Below are 23,178 nucleotides of genomic sequence, written 5' to 3' on the forward strand. Positions count from 1 at the left end.
CCCCCCTCCCCGCCCCAGGGGACAAGTCATTGAGTGCCCTCCCTCCCACCCACAGTGGTGGGGGCACAACGTACCCCCCTCCCCCAGGGTGGGGGAAGGGGGCAGTAGCGTGGCCTGATTGGTAACTACTATCCTGGGCACTGAGGGTGGGTAGACTCCCACCTTCCAGCACCCCCCCCCCGCCCCCCCACCATCCCTCGCTCTCCAAACTCCCGTCCCCAGGACCAGCGACGTTCCCCTTTGAAGAAAGAGAGATCCTCAGCACGTCCCCCCTTCCGTGGGGGGGAGGGTCCACTTCCTTGCTGGCAAATGCAGTGCAGAAGGAGGCCATTCGGCCCATCGAGCCTGCACCGACCACAATCCCACCCAGCCCCTGTCCCCGTAACCCCACATATTTATTCTGTTAATCCCCTGACTCTAAGGGGCAATTTAGCACGGCCAATCCACCCTAACCTGCACATCTTTGGACTGTGGGAGGAAACCGGAGCACCCGGAGGAAACCCACGCAGACACGGGGAGAACGTGCAGACTCCGCACAGACAGTGACCCGAGCTGGGAATCGAACCCGGGTCCCTGGCGCTGTGAGGCAGCAGTGCTAACCCACTGCATTGCACTGTTTCCTGGAACTGTAGAAATCTCGGAACTCCCTCCCTAACAGCGCTGTGGGTGTACCTACCCCACACACGGGGACTGACTGATGTCCAATAACAATCCTGGAACTCCCTCCCTAACAGCACTGTGGGTGTACCTACCCCACACACGGGGACTGACTGATGTCCAATAACAATCCTGGAACTCCCTCCCTAACAGCACTGTGGGTGTACCTACCCCACACACGGGGACTGACTGATATCCAATAACAATCCTGGAACTCCCTCCCTAACAGCACTGTGGGTGTACCTACCCACACACATGGGACTGACTGATGCCCAATAACAATCCTGGAACTCCCTAACAGCACTGTGGGTGTACCTACCCCACACACGGGGACTGACTGATGTCCAATAACAATCCTGGAACACCCTCCCTAACAGCACTGTGGGTGTACCTACCCCACACACGGGGACTGACTGATGTCCAATAACAATCCTGGAACTCCCTCCCTAACAGCACTGTGGGTGTACCTACCCACACACGGGGACTGACTGATATCCAATAACAATCCTGGAACTCCCTCCCTAACAGCACTGTGGGTGTACCTACCCACACACGTGGGGACTGACTGATGCCCAATAACAATCCTGGAACTCCCTAACAGCACTGTGGGTGTACCTACCCCACACACGGGGACTGACTGATGTCCAATAACAATCCTGGAACACCCTCCCTAACAGCACTGTGGGTGTACCTACCCCACACACGGGGACTGACTGATGTCCAATAACAATCCTGGAACTCCCTCCCTAACAGCACTGTGGGTGTACCTACCCCACACACGGGGACTGACTGATGTCCAATAACAATCCTGGAACTCCCTAACAGCACTGTGGGTGTACCTACCCCACACACGGGGACTGACTGATGTCCAATAACAATCCCGGAACTCCCTCCCTAACAGCACTGTGGGTGTACCTACCCCACACACGGGGACTGACTGATGTCCAATAACAATCCTGGAACACCCTCCTAACAGCACTGTGGGTGTACCTACCCCACACACGGGGACTGACTGATGTCCAATAACAATCCTGGAACTCCCTCCCTAACAGCACTGTGGGTGTACCTACCCCACACACGGGGACTGACTGATGTCCAATAACAATCCTGGAACTCCCTAACAGCACTGTGGGTGTACCTACCCCACACACGGGGACTGACTGATGTCCAATAACAATCCCGGAACTCCCTCCCTAACAGCACTGTGGGTGTACCTACCCCACACACGGGGACTGACTGATGTCCAATAACAATCCCGGAACTCCCTCCCTAACAGCACTGCGGGTGTACCTACCCCACACATGGGGACTGATTGATGTCCAATAACAATCCTGGAACTCCCTCCCTAACAGCACTGTGGGTGTACCTACCCCACACACGGGGACTGATTGATGTCCAATAACAATCCTGGAACACCCTCCCTAACAGCACTGTGGGTGTACCTACCCCACACACGGGGACTGACTGATGTCCAATAACAATCCTGGAACTCCCTCCCTAACAGCACTGTGGGTGTACCTACCCCACACACGGGGAAATCATAGAAACCCTACAGTGCAGAAGGAGGCCATTTGGCCCATCGAGTCCGCACCGACCACAATCCCACCCAGGCCCCACCCCCACATATTTTACCCACTAATCCCTCCAACCTACGCATCCCAGGACTCTAAGGGGCAATTTTTTTTAACCTGGCCAATCAACCTAACCCGCACATCTTTGGACTGTGGGAGGAAACCGGAGCACCCGGAGGAAACCCACGCAGACACGAGGAGAATGTGCAAACTCCTGGAGAAATCTCGGAACTCCCTCCCTAACAGCACTGTGGGTGTACCTACCCCACACACGGGGACTGACCGATGTCCAATAACAATCCTGGAACTCCCTCCCTAACAGCACTGTGGGTGTACCTACCCCACACACGGGGACTGACTGATGTCCAATAACAATCCTGGAACTCCCTCCCTAACAGCACTGCGGGTGTACCTACCCCACACACGGGGACTGAAGTGTGTTCAAGATGGCGGCTCACCCACCACCCTCTCGAGGGGTAGTTAGGGGTGGGTAACCGATACTGGGCCCGGCCAGCGACGCCCACATCCCGTGCAGGAATCAAAGAAAGTCACTCACTCTTTGACTTCCTCCCTCCCTCTTGCCCCCCAACAGGTAACATGGCGGTGAAACTGGAGACCTACCTGGGGCTAATCGAAACCATTACTGGTTTCCTGAAGATCAAACACTCCTTCGCTCTGGTGTCTCTGACCTTCTTTGCCAACCTGAAGCTCATTGGAGGAGATTCCATGGTTGATGGGTAAGGATTCTGGGACCGTGACCGCGCCAACGAGTCACGATCCCCCCCCCCCCCCCCTTCTGGGAAATCTGAGATTAGCACACGCTCAGCCATCCCGCCGACATCCTCCTCACCAACCCGTCCCACCCCCTCTCACCCACAATGCATCTTGCACATTCCCCTTCCTTCGTTATCCGGACGGCAACAGGATCTTGGTCAACTGGGCCGAGGAACGGCGGATGCAGTTTAATTCAGATTAATTCATCCCTGGGACATGGGCGTCGCTGGCTGGGCCAGCATTTATTGCCCATCCCTAGTTATCCTTGGACGGGCAGTTGAGAGTCAACCACATTGCTGTGGCTCTGGAGTCACATGGAAGTAAGATTTCATGGAATCCCGACAGTGCAGAAGGAGGCCATTAAGCCCATCAATCCTGCACCGACCACAATCCCACCCAGGTCCTATTCCCATAACCCATACATTTACCCTAGCTAGTCCCCCTGACACTAAGGGGCAATTTAGCATGGCCAATCCACCTAACCTGCACATCTTTGGACGCTAAGGGGCAATTTAGCATGGCCAATCCCCCTAACCTGCACATCTTTGGACACTCAGGGGCAATTTAGCACGGCCAATCCACCTAACCTGCACATCTTTGGACACTCAGGGGCAATTTAGCATGGCCAATCCACCTAACCTAGACATCTTTGGAACTAAGGGCAATTTAGTGTGGCTAATCCACCTAACCTGCACATCTTTGGACTGTGGGAGGAAACCGGTGAACCCGGAGGAAACCCACGCAGACACGGGGAGAACGTGCAGACTCCGCACAGACAGTGACCCGAGCCGGGAATCGAACCCGGGTCCCTGGCGCTGTCAGGCAGCAGCGCTAACCCACCGTGCTGCCCGATTTCCTTCCCCAAAGGGAACCAGATGGGTTTTTCCGACAATCGGCAATGGGTCATCAGTAGATTCTTAATTGCAGATTTTAAAAATTTAGTCATAGAGGTTTACAGCATGGAAACAGGCCCTTCGGCCCAACTTGTCCATGCTGCCCTTTTGTTTAAACCCCTAAGCTAGTCCCGATTGCCCCGCATTTGGCCCATATCCCTCTATACCCATCTTACCCATGTAACTGTCTAAATGCTTTTTTAAAAGACAAAATTGTACCCGCCTCTACTACTACCTCTGGCAGCTTGTTCCAGACACTCACCACCCTCTGTGTGAAAAAATTGCCCCTCTGGACCCTTTTGTATCTCTCCCCTCTCACCTTAAACCTATGCCCTCTAGTTTTAGACTCCCCTACCTTTGGGAAAAGATATTGACTATCTAGCTGATCTATGCCCCTCATTATTTTATAGACCTCTATAAGATCACCCCTCAGCCTCCTACGCTCCAGGGAAAAAAGTCCCAGTCTATCCAGCCTCTCCTTATAACTCAAACCATCAAGTCCCATTTGCATCCTGGTAAATTTTTTCTGCACTCTTTCTAGTTTAATAATATCCTTTCTATAATAGGGTGACTAGATCTGTACACAGTATTCCAAGTGTGGCTTTACCAATGTCTTGTACAACTTCAACAAGACGTTCCAACTCCAATGTTCTGACCAATGAAACCAAGCATGCCGAATGCCTTCTTCACCACTCTGTCCACCTATGACTCCACTTTCAAGGAGCTATGAACATGTATCCCTAGATCTCTTTGTTCTGTAACTCTCCCCCAACGTCCTACCATTAACTGAGTAAGTCCTGCCCTGGTTCAATCTCCCAAAATGCATCACCTCGCATTTATCTAAATTAAACTCCACCTGCCATTCGTCAGCCCACTGGCCCAACTGATCAAGATCCCGCTGCAATCGGAGATAACTTTCTTCGCTGTCCACTATGCCCAGCCTTCATTGGTGAGAACATTGAATACAGGAGTTGGGACGTCTTGTTGAAGTTGTACAAGACATTGGTAAGGCCACACTTGGAATACTGTGTACAGTTCTGGTCGCCCTATTATAGAAAGGATATTATTCAACTAGAAAGAGTGCAGAAAAGATTTACTCGGATGCTACCGGGACTTGATGGTGTCATCTGCAAACTTATTAACCATGCCTCCTATATTCTCATCCAAATCATTAATATATATGACAAATAACAGTGGGCCCAGCACTGATCCCTGAGGCACACCGCTGGTCACAGGTCTCCAAGTCACCACCTTGTCCACCTGTGACTCAACTTCCAATTGAATTCAAATTCCACCATCTGCCGAGGCGGGATTCAAACCCGGGGTCCCCCGGAACATTCGCTGGGTTAACAGTCTAGCGATAATACCACTAGGCCATCGCTGTAAACTCCTGCCTGAGGTTAATGGATCTTTGCTTGGTGGGGTTCCTGCCCTCTACGATTCCCGTGGTGGCTGGGACAGGAGGATTCCAGCAAAGGACTGAGGAGAAAGATTAACGGGGTTTTTTGCGTTACAGGAATTACACTCTCTACATCTTGGACAATCAGAACTTGCAGCAACTCTGGAACTGGAACCACCACAAACTCAGCATCCCGAACGGACGCATGTATTTTGCTTTCAATCCCAAACTCTGCCTCTCCGAGATTTATAAGATGGAAGAGGTGACTGGGACCAAGGGACGGCAGAATAAGGCGGAGATTAACCCTCGCACCAACGGGGACCGGGTCTCCTGTAAGATCTTACACAACTTCCCACACCTTCCCTGCACGGGGTTAGATACAAAGCAAAGCTCCCTCTACACTGTCCCCATCAAACACTCCCAGGACAGGTACAGCATGGGGTTAGATACAGAGTAAAGCTCCCTCTACACTGTCCCCCATCAAACACTCCCAGGACAGGTACAGCATGGGGTTAGATACAGAGTAAAGCTCCCTCTACACTGTCCCCATCAAACACTCCCAGGACAGGTACAGCACGGGGTTAGATACAGAGTAAAGCTCCCTCTACACTGTCCCCATCTAACACTCCCAGGACAGGTACAGCACGGGCTTAGATACAAAGCAAAGCTCCCTCTACACTGTCCCCTATCAAACACTCCCAGGACAGGTACAGCACGGGGTTAGATACAGAGTAAAGCTCCCTCTACACTGTCCCCCATCAAACACTCCCAGGACAGGTACAGCACGGGGTTAGATACAGAGTAAAGCTCCCTCTACACTGTCCCCTATCAAACACTCCCAGGACAGGTACAGCACGGGGTTAGATACAGAGTAAAGCTCCCTCTACACTGTCCCCTATCAAACACTCCCAGGACAGGTACAGCATGGGGTTAGATACAGAGTAAAGCTCCCTCTACACTGTCCCCCATCAAACACTCCCAGGACAGGTACAGCACGGGGTTAGATACAGAGTAAAGCTCCCTCTACACTGTCCCCCATCAAACACTCCCAGGACAGGTACAGCACGGGGTTAGATACAGAGTAAAGCTCCCTCTACACTGTCCCCCATCAAACACTCCCAGGACAGGTACAGCACGGGCTTAGATACAAAGCAAAGCTCCCTCTACACTGTCCCCTATCAAACACTCCCAGGACAGGTACAGCATGGGGTTAGATACAGAGGAAAGCTCCCTCTGCACTGTCCCCTATCAAACACTCCCAGGACGGGTACAGCACGGGGTTAGATACAGAGGAAAGCTCCCTCTACACTGTCCCCATCAAACACTCCCAGGACAGGTACAGCACGGGGTTAGATACAGAGTAAAGCTCCCTCTACACTGTCCCCATCAAACACTCCCAGGACAGGTACAGCATGGGGTTAGATACAGAGGAAAGCTCCCACTACACTGTCCCCCATCAAACACTCCCAGGGCAGGTACAGCACGGGGTTAGATACAGAGTAAAGCTCCCTCTACACTGTCCCCCATCAAACACTCCCAGGACAGGTACAACACGGGGTTAGATACAGAGTAAAGCTCCCTCTACACTGTCCCCCATCAAACACTCCCAGGACAGGTACGGCACGGGGTTAGATACAGAGCAAAACTCCCTCTACACTGTCCCCATCAAACACTCCCAGGACAGGTACAGCACAGGGTTAGATACAGAGTAAAGCTCCCTCTACACTGTCCCCATCAAACACTCCCAGGACAGGTACAGCACGGGGTTAGATACAGAGTGAAGCTCCCTCTACACTGTCCCCATCAAACACTCCCAGGACAGGTACAGCACGGGGTTAGATACAGAGTGAAGCTCCCTCTACACTGTCCCCATCAAACACTCCCAGGACAGGTACAGCACGGGGTTAGATACAGAGTGAAGCTCCCTCTACACTGTCCCCATCAAACACTCCCAGGACAGATACAGCACGGGGTTAGATACAGAGTAAAGCTCCCTCTACACTGTCCCCATCAAACACTCCCAGGACAGGTACAGAACGGGGTTAGATACAGAGTAAAGCTCCCTCTACACTGTCCCCATCAAACACTCCCAGGACAGGTACAGCACGGGGTTAGATACAGAGTGAAGCTCCCTCTACACTGTCCCCATCAAACACTCCCAGGACAGGTACAGCACGGGGTTAGATACAGAGTGAAGCTCCCTCTACACTGTCCCCATCAAACACTCCCAGGACAGATACAGCACGGGGTTAGATACAGAGTAAAGCTCCCTCTACACTGTCCCCATCAAACACTCCCAGGACAGGTACAGAACGGGGTTAGATACAGAGTAAAGCTCCCTCTACACTGTCCCCATCAAACACTCCCAGGACAGGTACAGCACAGGGTTAGATACAGAGTAAAGCTCCCTCTGCACTGTCACAGTGATAAGTTGTAGTCACAATCTCAGACGAGTACCTTTCAGTGTGACGTTTTCCATCCATGTGTTGGTTGAGATCGGGAAGGTGGTGCCTGAATAGGCTGTGGAAATGGATTCAATGGGGGTGGGGGGTATTAAATAGTTGTGGGTCAGCCCAGAACCTGAATACGTCTCAGAGAAGAGAGGTCCTGTCAAAGCTTTTGGTCTTGCACCCATCAGGACTGACTGGCAAGAATAACAAATGGTAAAAGAATGCAACAATTTACACCTCACGAGAAGAGAGTGGGGGGTTTGGAAGAGGAGGTGGGTGAATGGTTGGTTTGGAGAGATTGACTGTGGGGAGACGGAGCAATGGGATTGCACCCCGTCAAAGAGCCAGTGCTGGCAGGTTGGGCCGAATGGCCTCCGACAGTCTCTCTACGCACCCCCCTCAGGACTATTTTTCTTGTTGTAGGTAAAAGTTATGTGCTGAGGTTCATCTCGAACAGTACGTACACGGATCGTATCCTGCTGAAGTGGGAGCGATACAAACCGCAGGATTACCGCGACCTCCTCAGTTTCATTGTATACTACAAGGACGCGTAAGTACCGGAACTGGCCGCACAGCAAGATCCCACTCTCAGCGCCATGATGACGCCCCAGCCAGCTGGTTTCCCTTGCTCGAAGAACGCTGTGCTTGGGGAAGACCCGCCCCCCCTTCCCACAGCGGCCATGCCAATCTTTCACCCCCACCTGTTCACCGGACACGGGCCTCGCTGGCCAATCCCAGCATTTCTCTCCCCTCCCTAATCGCCCCTCGAGAAGGTGGTGGGTGAGCCGCCATCTTGAATCTGCCGCAGTCCCCGTGTGGGGTAGGTACACCCACAGTGCTGTTAGGGAGGGAGTTCCAGGATTGTTATTGGACATCAGTCAGTCCCCGTGTGTGGGGTAGGTACACCCACAGTGCTGTTAGGGAGGGAGTTCCGGGATTGTTATTGGATATCAGTCAGTCCCCATGTGGGGTAGGTACACCCACAGCGCTGTTAGAGAGGGAGTTCCAGGATTGTTATTGGATATCAGTCAGTCCCCGTGTGTGGGGCAGGTACACCCACAGTGCTGTTAGGGAGGGAGTTCCAGGATTGTTATTGGACGTCAGTCAGTCCCCGTGTGTGGGGTAGGTACACCCACAGTGCTGTTAGAGAGGGACTTCCAGGATTGTTATTGGACATCAGTCAGTCCCCATGTGGGGTAGGTACACCCACAGCGCTGTTAGAGAGGGAGTTCCAGGATTGTTATTGGACATCAGTCAGTCCCCGTGTGTGGGGTAGGTACACCCACAGCGCTGTTAGGGAGGGAGTTCCAGGATTGTTATTGGACATCAGTCAGTCCCCGTGTGTGGGGTAGGTACACCCACAGTGCTGTTAGGGAGGGAGTTCCAGGATTGTTATTGGACATCAGTCAGTCCCCGTGTGTGGGGTAGGTACACCCACAGTGCTGTTAGAGAGGGAGTTCCAGGATTGTTATTGGATATCAGTCAGTCCCCGTGTGTGGGGTAGGTACACCCACAGTGCTGTTAGGGAGGGAGTTCCGGGATTTTGACCCCAGCCACAGTGAAGGAACGGCCGATATATTTCCCAGTCGGGATGGTGAGTGGCTCGGAGGGGGAACTTGCAGGCGGTGGGTGTTCCCCATGTGTCTGCTGCCCCCCCCCCTTGTCCTTCTGGGCGGTTGAGGTGGCGGTCTTATGTGGGTGACACACCATTTTAAAATTTGTTCTCGGGGTATCGGACTCGGTCCCACGGGGGGAGTGGGGGAGAATGTGGGACTCGCTCTCACGGTGGGAGTGGGAGGAGAATGTGGGACTCGCTCCCACGGGGGGAGTGGGGGGAGAATGTGGGACTCACTCCCACGGGGGGAGTGGGAGGAGAATGTGGGACTTGCTCCCCCGGGGGGAGTGGGGGGAGAATGTGGGACTCACTCCCACGGGGGGAGTGGGGGGAGAATGTGGGACTCGCTCCCACGGGGGAGGGGGGAGAATGTGGGACTCGCTCCCATGGGGGGGAGTGGGGGGAGAATGTGGGACTCGCTCCCATGGGGGGGAGTGGGGGGAGAATGTGGGACTCGCCCCCACGGGGGGGAGTGGGGGAGAATGTGGGACTCACTCCCACAGGGGGAGTGGGGGAGAATGTGGGACTCACTCCCACAGGGGGAGTGGGGGAGAATGTGGGACTCACTCCCACAGGGGGAGTGGGGGAGAATGTGGGACTCGCCCCCACGGGGGGGAGAATGTGGGACTCGCTCCCACGGGGGGGAGAATGTGGGACTCGCTCCCACGGGGGAGTGGGGGAGAATGTGGGACTCGCTCCCATGGGGGGGGAGTGGGGGGAGAATGTGGGACTCGCTCCCACGGGGGAGGGGGGAGAATGTGGGACTCGCTCCCACAGGGGAGGGGGGAGAATGTGGGACTCGCTCCCACAGGGGAGGGGGGAGAATGTGGGACTCGCTCCCACGGGGGGAGTGGGGGAGAATGTGGGACTCGCTCCCACGGGGGAGAATGTGGGACTCGCTCCCACGGGGGAGAATGTGGGACTCGCTCCCACGGGGGAGAATGTGGGACTCGCTCCCACGGGGGAGAATGTGGGACTCGCTGGATAAATCGAATAGGAATGGCCCGTCCCTGTGCCGCAATGTCTGACATAAGTCTCTGCCTCTTTCGTGTTCCAGACCCTTCCAGAACGTGACTGAGGACATTGGGCAGGATGCCTGCGTGTCCAACAGTTGGACAATGGTGGATGTTGACCACCCTCTCAACAAGGACCACTACCCCGAGGTGATGCTGTACAATCTCAAACCCTGGACCCAGTATGCCATCTTCATCCGAGCCATCACACTCACCGTCTCCGAGGCCAGCCACAGCCATGGGGCGAAGAGTGAACTGGTCTACATCCGAACACAGGCTGCAGGTCCGTGGGCGGGTGGTGCGCTGGGACGGGGGGGACAGAGAAGGCGGTGATGGGTTAAGGCTCATTTTCACAAACTCTACAATTGCTGACAGGAGAGGGGCCTTGCTGACAATTTTCATCTGGCCAAACACAAGGATTCCAAGCCTCTAACTCCCACAACAATTTACACTGCAAGGGAAGAGAGTTCTCCACAAACAAAAAGTTTTTAAAAAAGTTTTAAGTTGATTTATTTGTGTCACAAGTCAGCTGACATTAACACCGCGATGAAGTTACTGTGAAAATCCCTGAGTCACCACACTCGGGATGGCACAGTGGCACAAAAGGTTAGCGCTGCTGCCTCACAGCGCCAGGGACCCGGGTTCGATTCCCGGCTCGGGTCACTGTCTGTGTGGAGTATCGAGTATAAAAGTTGGAGTGTTATGGTAAGGTTATATAAGGCATTGGTGAGGCCGAATTTAGAGTATTGTGTACAGTTTTGGTCACCTAGTTACAGGAAGGATGTAAATAAGGTTGAAAGAGTGCAGAGAAGGTTCACAAGGATGTTACCGGGACTTGAGAAGCTGAGTTACAGAGAGAGATTGAATAGGTTGGGACTTTATTCCCTGGAGCGTAGAAGATTGAGGGGAGATTTGATAGAGGTGTATAAGATTTTGATGGGTATGGAGAGAGTGAATGCAAGCAGGCTTTTTCCGCTGAGGCTAGGGGAGAAAAAAACCAGAGGGCATGGGTTAAGGGTGAAAGGAGAAAAGTTTAAAGGGAATATTAGGGGGGGCTTCTTCACGCAGAGAGTGGTGGGAGTGTGGAATGAGCTGCCGGATAAAGTGGTAAACGCCACTTTTAACATTTAAGAAAAACTTGGACGGGTTCATGGATGAGAGGGGTGTGGAGGGATATGGTCCAAGTGCAGGTCAGTGGGACTAGGCAAAAAATGGTTCCGCACAGACAAGAAGGGCCAAAAGGCCTGTTTCTGAGCTGTAATTTTCTATGGTTCTATGGAGTCTGCGCGTTCTCCCCGTGTCTGCGTGGGTTTCCTCCGGGTGCTCCGGTTTCCTCCCACAGTCCGAAAGACGTGCTGGTTAGGGCGCATTGGCCGTGCTAAATTCTCCCTCAGTGTAACTCGAACAGGCGCCGGCGTATGGTGACGAGTGGATTTTCACAGTAACTTCATTGCAGTGTTAATGTAAGCCGACTTGTGACTAATAAATTAATTTTAACTCCGGTGCCTGTTTGGGTACACTGAGGGAGAATTTAGCACGGCCAACCCACCTAACCTGCACATCTTTGGGCACTAAGGGGCAATTTAGCACGGCCAATCCACCTAACCCGCACATCTTTGGACACTAAGGGACAATTTAGCATGGCCAATCCACCTAACCCACACATCTTTGGGCACTAAGGGGCAATTTAGCACGGCCAATCCACCTAACCCACACATCTTTGGGCACTAAGGGGCAATTTAGCACGGCCAATCCACCTAACCCGCACATCTTTGGACACTAAGGGGCAATTTAGCATGGCCAATCCGCCTAACCCGCACATCTTTGGACACTAAGGGGCAATTTAGCATGGCCAATCCACCTAACCCACACATGTTTGGGCACTAAGGGGCAATTTAGCACGGCCAATCCACCTAACCCGCACATCTTTGGACACTAAGGGGCAATTTAGCATGGCCAATCCACCCAACCTGCACATCTTTGGACTGTGGGAGGAAACCAGAGCACCCGGAGGAAACCCACGCAGACACGGGGAGAAAGTGCAGACTCCACACAGACAGTGACCCGAGCCGGGAATCGAACCCGGGTCCCTGGCACCGAGAGGCAGTAGTGCTAACCCGCTGTGCCACTGTGCGACCAGAAATGTGTTTGAGCCTTGTGCCTTTTTTGGAATAACCTGGGAGCTCTGGGATCCCCCGTCGCTTCCAACCCGGCAACACATCGTCCAAACAGGGTGGACTTGCAACCAATCAGGACCCTTTTATCCTGCGGTATAAATTGTGGCGCGAGTTTGAAATTTGGTATTTCTGCATTTGTCCCGATGGGCACGAGAGAAAAACCTCAGCAATGAGTCTGTCCTTTGGATAAAATTGAATGTTTCTGATAACCAAGTGACTGTTGGTGGAAACGCGCTCAAAGTAAGCGATGCACGGGATAGTTTAATGGCAACAGCAGGGAGGGAGCATTTCACACGGCCAATCCCCCTAATCCGCACATCTTTGGACACTAAGGGACAATTTAGCATGGCCAATCCCCCTAACCCGCACATCTTTGGACACTAAGGGGCAATTTAGCATGGCCAATCCACCTAACCCGCACATCTTTGGACACTAAGGGGCAATTTAGCATGGCCAATCCACCCAACCTGCACATCTTTGGACACTAAGGGGCAATTTAGCATGGCCAATCCACCTAACCTGCGCATCTTTGGACACTAAGGGACAATTTAGCATGGCCAATCCACCTAACCTGCGCATCTTTGGACACTAAGGGACAATTTAGCATGGCCAATCCACCTAACCTGCGCATCTTTGGACACTAAGGGACAATTTAGCATGGCCAATCCACCTAACCTGCGCATCTTTGGACACTAAGGGACAATTTAGCATGGCCAATCCACCTAACCTGCGCATCTTTGGACACTAAGGGACAATTTAGCATGGCCAATCCACCTAACCTGCGCATCTTTGGACACTAAGGGACAATTTAGCATGGCCAATCCACCTAACCTGCGCATCTTTGGACACTAAGGGACAATTTAGCATGGCCAATCCACCTAACCCACACATCTTTGGACACTAAGGGGCAATTTAGCATGGCCAATCTATCTAACCCACACATCTTTGGACACTAAGGGGCAATTTAGCATGGCCAATCCACCCTAACCTGCACATCTGTGGACTGTGGGAGGAAACCGGAGCATCCATAGGAAACCCACGCAGACACGGGGAGAATGTGCCGACTCCACACAGACAGTGACCCAAGCCGGGAATCGAACCCGGGTCCCTGGCGTTGTGAGGCAGCAGTGCTAACCCCGCTGTGCCACTGTGTCATAAGGGTTACGAAGATCCAAGGGCCTATCCAGCGCTGCGGGGGAGGAGTTAGAATTGGGCGTTGGGGGGGGGGGGGGGGGTGGGAGGGATGGTGGGGGGGAGATGGAGGTGTTAGTTGGGCAGAGAGGGGAGTTGGGCATTGGGGGGGGGGGGTGGGGGGAGTTGGGCAGGAGGGAGTTGGGCAGGAGAGGGCATGGTCCCAGTGCGGCCAGCTTGCTCCTGTCAGAGAGGGAAGTTGAGGGAAGGTCCCCGAATGGGGTGGGGTAGTCCGGGGGCCGCTGGAGTGTCCGCCACCCAATGTTTCTCTCAGAAGGAACTCTTCGAAACGCAGCGAATGAAAATACAACAAAACCTACTCCAACTTATAAATCAAAGGAAGGTTTTAATAAAGAAACTTTATTACTCCAAACTTGAGGCCTCGCCCTGGGCCTCTCCAAGTGCAACACAATCCCAAACAGGTTCTTATTTATAGTGAGTCAGCTGACCATCACACCATTCTGTGATTGGTTCCATGGTTTATTGGGTCAGCTGACCCTTACGTCTTGTTCCCATTGGTCACATTATATCCAGTACAATGTTGTCAGTGGTTACATTCTAACACTCACGACCCTGTCCTCTCTCGGCAGCTCCCACCGTCCCTCAGGACGTGGTGTCCATGTCGAACTCATCCTCGCAACTCATCCTGAGGTGGAAGGCCCCGATTCAGCCCAATGGAAACCTGACCTATTACCTGGTGGTTTGGCAACAACAACCCGAGGATGGCGAACTCTACGTCAATGATTACTGCCACAAAGGTGAGAGGTCAAGACAGCACCGCACAACAGCCTGGAGCCATCAGAGATAGCAGCAGAATGAGGCCATTCGGCCCAACCAGTCTGCTCCACCACAGCTGATAAGGTTCTCAACCCCATTCGTCCACCTTTTCCCCATAACCTTTGATCCTCCCTTACCTATCTATCTCTGTCTTAAAGACAGTCAATCACCCGGCCTCCACAGCCTCCTCTGTGGCAACGAATTCCACAGATTCACCACCCTCTGGCTGAAGAAATTCCTCCTCATCTCGGTTCTAAAGGGTCGTCCCTTTAGCCTGAGGTTGTGGATCGTAGAATCCCTACAGTACCAGAAGGAGGCCATTCTGCCCATCGTGTCTGCACCAACAGCAATTCCACTCAGTAATCCCTATCGCCGTAACCTCAGGTATTTATGCTGCTAATCCCCCTGGCACACAGGGAAAATTTACCCTGGCCAATCCACCTAACCTGCACACCTTTGGAACTAAGGACAATTTAGCATGGCCAATCCATCTAACCTACACATCTTTGGGCACTAAGGGGCAATTTAGCATGGCCAATCCACCTAACCTGCACATCTTTGGAACTAAGGGGCAATTTAGCATGGCCAATCCATCTAACCTACACATCTTTGGACACTAAGGGGCAATTTAGCGTGGCCAATCCACCTAACCTACACATCTTTGGACACTAAGGGGCAATTTAGCACAGCCAATCCACCTAACCTACACATCTTTGGACACTAAGAGGCAATTTAGCATGGCCAATCCACCTAACCTGCACATCTTTGGACACTAAGGGACAATTTAGCATGACCAATCCACTGAACCTACACATTTTCGGACACTAAGGGGCAATTTAGCATGGCCAATCCACCTAACCTACACATCTTTGGACACTAAGGGGCAATTTACCATGGCCAATCCACCTAACCTGCACATCTTTGGAACTAAGGGCAATTTAGCATGGTCAATCCACCTAACCTGCACATCTGTGGAACTAAGGGCAATTTAGCACGGCCTATTCCCCTAACCTGCACATCTTTGGACACTAAGGGACAATTTAGCATGGCCAATCCACCTAACCTGCACATCTTTGGACACGAAGGGGCAATTTAGCATGGCCAATCCACCTAACCTAGACATCTTTGGAACTAAGGGCAATTTAGTGTGGCTAATCCACCTAACCTGCACATCTTTGGACTGTGGGAGGAAACCGGTGAACCCGGAGGAAACCCACGCAGACATGGGGAGAACGTGCAGATTCCGCACAGACAGTGACCCGAGCTGGGAATCGAACCCGGGTCCCTGGCACAGTGAGGCAGCAGTGCGAACTCACACACCCCAGGCATCAGTCAAATGAACCATCTCTGGACTGCTTCTAATGCGTTTGTATCCTGTCTTCATAAAAGGAGACTAAAGCCATACCCAGGGCTCCAGATGTGGTCTCACCGAGGCCCTGTACAGCTGTGGTAGAAACATCCTGACTTTTATATCCCATTCCCCTTGTCATAAACATTCCATTTGCGTTCCTAATCTCTCGCTGTATTTGCAGGATAACCCCAAGTGGGTCATGTGCCAGGACGCCCAGATCCCTCTGTAACTCAGAGTTCTGCTTTCTGGGAATGTCGGAAGACAGGTGTCTCTCTGTCCCTCCCCAATTAAATAATATTCTGTTTCTCCCATTCTTCCTCCCAATGTGGACAAGTTTCCCTCTTATCCCAAATCGCACTCCCATTTGCCGAAATTCTGCCCACTCACTGGCACCTATCGATATCCCTTTGCGGACTCCTTATTGAATCTTACAGTGCAGAGGGAGGCCATTTGGCCCATCGAGTCTGCACCGACCACAATCCCACCCAGGCCCCATCTCCCGCAATCCCACACATTTACCCTACCAATCCCCCTGACACTAGGGTCAATTTAGCACGGCCGATCCACCCTAACCCGCACACCTTTCGGACTGTGGGAGGAAACCGGAGCACCCGGAGGAAACCCTCGCTGACACGGGGAGAACGTGCAGACTCCGCACAGACAGTGACCCGAGGCCGGGAATCGAACCCGGGTCCCTGCGCTGTGAGGCAGCAGTGCTAACCACTGGGCCACCGTGCCGCCCATTATGCCCCCTTCACAGCTCACTGTCCTACTTATCCTTGTATCATCAGTGAAGTTCGCTCAGTACATTGTGTCCTTTCATCCAAGTCTTATGAATGGACCCTACCTCGCATTAAGCTGATCTTTCTCTGTCCCCGAGCTGTAACTGTAACACTACATTCTGCACTCTCTCCTTTCCTTCTCTATGAACGGTATGCTTTTGTCTGTTTAACGCGCAAGAAACAATACTTTTCACTGCATCCCAATACATGTGACAATAATAAATCAAATCAAAAATCAAATTATTGATATAAATTATTAACAGCAATGAATCCAATTGTCACAACTTGCCAACCCAGAAATTACCCATTTATTCCTACTCTACATATCCTGTTAACTAACCAATCCTCTATCCTTGCTAATATGTTACCCCCGACACCACGAGCTCTGATCCTTTGTACGATCCTCAGACCGCACCTTGTCAAATGCCTTTTGGCAATCTAAGTACACCGCATCTACTGGTTCCCCTTTATATAGAACATAGAACAGTACAGCACAGAACAGGCCTTCGGCCCACGAGTTGTGCCGAGCTTTGTCTGAAACCCAGATCAAGCTATTTCCTCCCTATCATCCGAAGTACTCCATGTGCCTATCCAATAGCTTCTTAAATGTTCCTAAAGTTCCTGACTCCACTATCCCTGCATCCACCTTGTTCCTTGAAGAATTCCAGTACATTTCACTCTGCCTGATTTCCCTTTCACAGCGGAGAGTGTCCCTGTGACAGACTCACTAACCCTCCTGCTCTCAGTCTCTCTCCTTTCCGAGCAGCGGTGGTGATACATTCGCGATTTCCATCCTCTGGGACCATTCCGGAAGCCAGGGAAGTTTGGGAAACGAGAGGCAGTGTATCCGTCATCTGGGAGTCACTGGGATGGCAGTCACCTCTCCCGGGGATTTGTCAACTTTTAACTTTCAGCATTTACCAAGTCTTTCTCTCTGAACGATGTGATTACAATGATTGAGGACAGATACAACAGACACTGGAACGCACTGGGAGACACTGGAACGCACTGGGAAACACTGGAATGCACTGGAACGCACTGGGAGACACTGGAACGCACTGGGAAACACTGGAATGCACTGGAACGCACTGGGAGACACTGGAATGCACTGGGAGACACATTGTAATGCACTGATCCACACTGGGACACATTGTAATGTCACTGGGGAGAAACTGGGACACACTGACCCACACTGAAACCCACTGGGAGACACTGAAACCCACTGGGAGACACTGACCCACACTGGGAGACACTGACCCACACTGGGAGACACTGACCCACACTGGGGCACATTGCAATGCATTGGGAGACACTGGAATGCAATGGGAGACATTGAGCCATACTAGGAGACACTGGAACGCACTGGAATGCAGTGACCCACTCTGGGATGCACTGGGAGATACTGGGAGACACTGTCCCACACTGACCTGCCCTCTGATCCCTGTCCATTTAGGGATGAAATTACCGACCAGCGTTGTAGCCAATTACCCGGACGATTACGACAGCAATGGACTGAACGACAGCAGGACGAGAGTGGGAATCGCTGCTGTCAATGTAAAACACAGGCTCAACTCGAACTGGAGGCCGAGGAAACCTCCTTCCGCAAGAAATTCGAAAACTTCCTGCACAATTCCATCTTCATGCCCAGGTAAAATACCAAATCCAGCCGAACCTCTAACCCCAACCCTAACCCTAAACCCGAACCCCAACCCCAACCCCAACCCCAACCCTAACCCTAACCCTAACCCTTAACCCTTAATCCTAACCCTAAACCCTAACCCTAACCCTAACCCTAACCCTAACCTCCTTCCGCAAGAAATTCGAAAACTTCCTGCACAATTCCATCTTCATGCCCAGGTAAAATACCAAATCCAGCCCGAACCTCTAACCCCAACCCTAACCCCCCAACCCCAACCCTAACCCTAACCCTAACCCTTAACCCTTAACCCCAACCCTAACCCCCAACCCCAACCCCAACCCCAACCCTAACCCTAACCCTTAACCCTTAATCCTAACCCTAAACCCTAACCCTTAACCCTAACCCTAAACCCCAACCCCAACCCCAACCTCAACCTCAACCCTAACCCTAACCCTAACCCTAACCCTAACCCCCTAACTCTAACCCTAACCCCCTAACTCTAACCCTAACCCCCTAACTCTAACCCTAACCCTTAACCCTTAATCCTAACCCTAAACCCCAACCCTTAGGCCTAACCCTTAACCCTAACCATAACTCTAACCCTTAACCCTTAATCCTAACCCTAAACCCTAACCTGAACCCTAACCCTAACCCTTCACCCTTAATCCTAAACCTCAACCCTTAAGCCGAACCCTTACCCCGAACCCTTACCCCGAACGCTTACCCCGAACCCTTACCCCGAACCCCTTACCCCGAACCCTTACCCCGAACCCTTACCCTGAACCCTACCCTGAACCCTAACCCTGAACCCTAACCTGAACCCTAACCCTGAACCCTAACCCTGAACCCTAACCCTGAACCCTAACCCTTAAACTTAACCCTAACCCTAATTGTTAGCCCTAACCCTAACCCTTAACGTTAACCCTAACCCTAACCTTAACCCTTAACCCATAACCCTAAGCCTGATCCTTAACCCTAACCCTTAACCCTTAACCCAAACCCTTAACCCTAACCCTTAACCCTAACCCTTAACCCTAACCCTTGACCCTAATCCTTGACCCGAATCCTTAACCCTAATCCTTAACCCTAACCCTTAACCCTAACCCTTAACCCTAACCCTTAACGCTAACCCTTAACGCTAACCCTTAACCCCAACCCTTAACCCCAACCCTTAACCATAACCCTAACCATTAACCCTAACACTAACCCTAACCCTTAACCTTAACCCTTAACGCTAACCGTAACCATTAATGCTAACCCTTAACCCTAACCTTAAACACCAACCCTTAACCCTAACCCTTAACCCTAACCCTTAACCCTAACCCTTAACCTTAACCCTTAACCTTAACCCTAACCCTTAACCCTAACACTAACCCTAACCCTAACCTTAACCCTGAACCCTAACCCTTAACCCTAACCCTAAAATACCAAAACCAGCCCTAAACCTAAACCCGACCCTGACCCGTGCTGTACCTGTCCTGGGAGTGTTTGATGGGGACAGTGTAGAGGGAGCTTTACTCTGTATCTCACCCCGTGCTGTACCTGTCCTGGGAGTGTTTGATGGGGGCAGTGTAGAGGGAGCTTTACTCTGTATCTAACCCCGTGCTGTACCTGTCCTGGGAGTGTTTGATGGGGACAGTGTAGAGGGAGCTTTACTCTGTATCTCACCCTGTGCTGTACCTGTCCTGGGAGTGTTTGATGGGGGACAGTGCAGAGGGAGCTTTACTCTGTATCTAACCCCGTGCTGTACCTGTCCTGGGAGTGTTTGATGGGGACAGTGTAGAGGGAGCTTTACTCTGTATCTAACATCTAACCCCGTGCTGTACCTGGCCTGGGAGTGTTTGATGGGGGCAGTGTAGAGGAGCTTTACTCTGTATCTAACCCCGTGCTGTACCTGTCCTGGGAGTGTTTGATGGGGGCAGTGTAGAGGGAGCTTTACTCTGTATCTAACCCGTGTTGTACCTGTCCTGGGAGTGTTTGATGGGGGGACAGTGTAGAGGAGCTTTACTCTGTATCTAACCCTGTGCTGTACCTGTCCTGGGAGTGTTTGATGGGAGACAGTGTAGAGGGAGCTTTACTCTGTATCTAACCCCGTGCTGTACCTGTCCTGGGAGTGTTCGATGGGAGACAGTGTAGAGGGAGCTTTACTCTGTATCTAACCCCGTGCTGTACCTGCCCTGGGAGTGTTTGATGGGAGACAGTGTAGAGGGAGCTTTACTCTGTATCTAACCCCGTGCTGTACCTGTCCTGGGAGTGTTTGATGGGAGACAGTGTAGAGGGAGCTTTACTCTGTATCTAACCCCGTGCTGTACCTGCCCTGGGAGTGTTTGATGGGAGACAGTGTAGAGGGAGCTTTACTCTGTATCTAACCCCGTGCTGTACCTGTCCTGGGAGTGTTTGATGGGGGACAGTGTAGAGGGAGCTTTACTCTGTATCTAACCCCGTGCTGTACCTGTCCTGGGAGTGTTTGATGGGAGACAGTGTAGAGGGAGCTTTACTCTGTAACTAACCCCGTGCTGTACCTGTCCTGTGAGTGTTTGATGGGAGACAGTGTAGAGGAGCTTTACTCTGTATCTAACCCTGTGCTGTACCTGTCCTGGGAGTGTTTGATGGGGGACAGTGTAGAGGGAGCTTTACTCTGTATCTAACCCTGTGCTGTACCTGTCCTGGGAGTGTTTGATGGGGACAGTGTAGAGGGAGCTTTACTCTGTATCTAACCCCGTGCTGTACCTGTCCAGGGAGTGTTTGATGGGGGACAGTGTAGAGGGAGCTTTACTCTGTACCTAACCCCGTGCTGTACCTGCCCTGGAGTGTTTGATGGGAGACAGTGTAGAGGGAGCTTTACTCTGTATCTAACCCCGTGCTGTACCTGTCCTGGGAGTGTTTGATGGGGGACAGTGTAGAGGGAGCTTTACTCTGTATCTAACCCCGTGCTGTCCCTGTCCTGGGAGTGTTTGATGGGGACCGTGTAGAGGGAGCTTTACTCTGTATCTAACCCCGTGCTGTCCCTGTCCTGGGAGTGTTTGATGCGGACCGTGTAGAGGAGCTTTACTCTGTATCTAACCCCGTGCTGTACCTGTCCTGGGAGTGTTTGATGGGGACAGTGTAGAGGGAGCTTTACTCTGTATCTAACCCCGTGCAGTACCTGTCCTGGGAGTGTTTGATGGGGGACAGTGTAGAGGGAGCTTTACTCTGTATCTAACCCCGTGCTGTACCTGTCCTGGGAGTGTTTGATGGGGGACAGCGTAGAGGGAGCTTTACTCTGTATCTATTCGACTAACTGGAGTGTTTTTATTTTTCAGGAAATCTAAGACCGTTAAAGGGAGGAAACCGAGGTAGGAGATTACCCTGTAATAATATCCATTAGAGACTTAGTAACGGGAGTAGATTAACCTCTCCTCAATTTTTATTGCATATCCTAAATTGTTTGATTGGTTTCAATATGTCTAGCGGTAGGTAGAATGTGGGACTCGCTCCCACGGGGGGAGTGGGGGAGAATGTGGGACTCGCTCCCACGGGGGGAGTGGGGGTAGAATGTGGGACTCGCTCCCACGGGGGGAGTGGGGGGAGAATGTGGGACTCGCTCCCACGGGGGAGTGGGGGGGAGAATGTGGGACGCGCTCCCATGGAGGAGTGGGGCAAGAATGTGGGACTTGCTCCCATGGGGGAGTGGGGGGAGAATGTGGGACTCGCTCCCACGGGGAGAGTGGGAGAGAATGTGGGACTCACTCCCACAGGGGGAGTGGGGGGAGAATGTGGGAGTCGCTCCCACAGGGCTTGTGGGGGAGAATGTGGGGCTCACTCCTACGAGGGGAGTGGGGGGAGAATGTGGGACTCGCTCCCACGGGGGGAGTGGGGGTGAATGTGGGACTCGCTCCCACGGGGGGAGTGGGGGAGAATGTGGGACTCGCTCCCACGGGGGGAGAATGTGGGACTCGCTCCCACGGGGGGAGTGGGGGTAGAATGTGTGGGACTCGCTCCCACGGGGGGAGAATGTGGGACTCGCTCCCACGGGGGGAGTGGGGGTAGAATGTGTGGGACTCGCTCCCACGGGGGGAGTGGGGGGGAGAATGTGGGACGCGCTCCCATGGAGGAGTGGGGCAAGAATGTGGGACTCGCTCCCACGGGGGAGTGGGGGAGAGAATGTATCACTATAATTGTAAATGTGAGAGCAGGAGCCCTTCCCAAAATCCAATTGGAAGCAATCTTCGTGTCCTCTCCTCCTCTGGGAGGAGATGTGATCACTGTCCCACCTGGTTCACTCCCGATAGGTATTAATTCCAGACTGTGTCCACATTGCACAAATCTGGGAAAATGTGAATTGTGTCGCCAGTGATCCAGAATCAGAAACATCACTCGGATAGGACAGGAATATCTACAGAGTCTATTTAAACAGCAAACAGTCTACAGAGTCTATTTAAACAGCAAGCAGCCGACAGAGTCTATTTAAATAGCAAATTGTCTACAGAGTCTATTTAAACAGCAAACAATCTACAGAGTCTATTTAAACAGCAAACAGTCTACAGAGTCTATTTAAACAGCAAACAGTCTGCAGAGTCTATTTAAACAGCAAACAGTCTACAGAGTCTATTTTAACAGCAAATTGTCTACAGAGTCTATTTAAACAGCAAACAGTCTACAGAGTCTATTTAAACAGCAAACAGTCTGCAGAGTCTATTTAAACAGCAAACAGTCGACAGAGTCTATTTAAACAGCAAATTGTCTACAGAGTCTATTTAAACAGCAAACAGTCTACAGAGTCTATTTAAACAGCAAACAGCCGACAGAGTCTATTTAAACAGCAAACAGTCTACAGAGTCTATTTAAACAGCAAACAGTCGACAGAGTCTATTTAAACAGCAAACAGTCCACAGAGTCTATTTAAACAG

The 23,178-nt window shown here is 52.1% G+C and overlaps 1 protein-coding gene across 1 annotated transcript in view; it reads left to right on the forward strand.

Annotated features, from left to right (window-relative positions):
* Positions 1-2,825: 2,825 nt before the first annotated feature.
* LOC144488241 (insulin-like growth factor 1 receptor) overlaps positions 2,826-23,178 on the forward strand; it is an 83,326-nt gene continuing 62,973 nt past the window's right edge. Inside the window, 7 exon segments of the mRNA XM_078206277.1 lie at positions 2,826-2,965; positions 5,412-5,626; positions 8,168-8,294; positions 10,417-10,655; positions 14,331-14,498; positions 18,104-18,169; positions 18,172-18,298. Of these exon segments, the coding sequence (XP_078062403.1) occupies positions 2,826-2,965; positions 5,412-5,626; positions 8,168-8,294; positions 10,417-10,655; positions 14,331-14,498; positions 18,104-18,169; positions 18,172-18,298 (1,082 nt within the window).

Source organism: Mustelus asterias, unplaced genomic scaffold, assembly GCF_964213995.1.
Source record: "Mustelus asterias unplaced genomic scaffold, sMusAst1.hap1.1 HAP1_SCAFFOLD_1401, whole genome shotgun sequence".
NCBI lineage: Eukaryota > Metazoa > Chordata > Chondrichthyes > Carcharhiniformes > Triakidae > Mustelus > Mustelus asterias.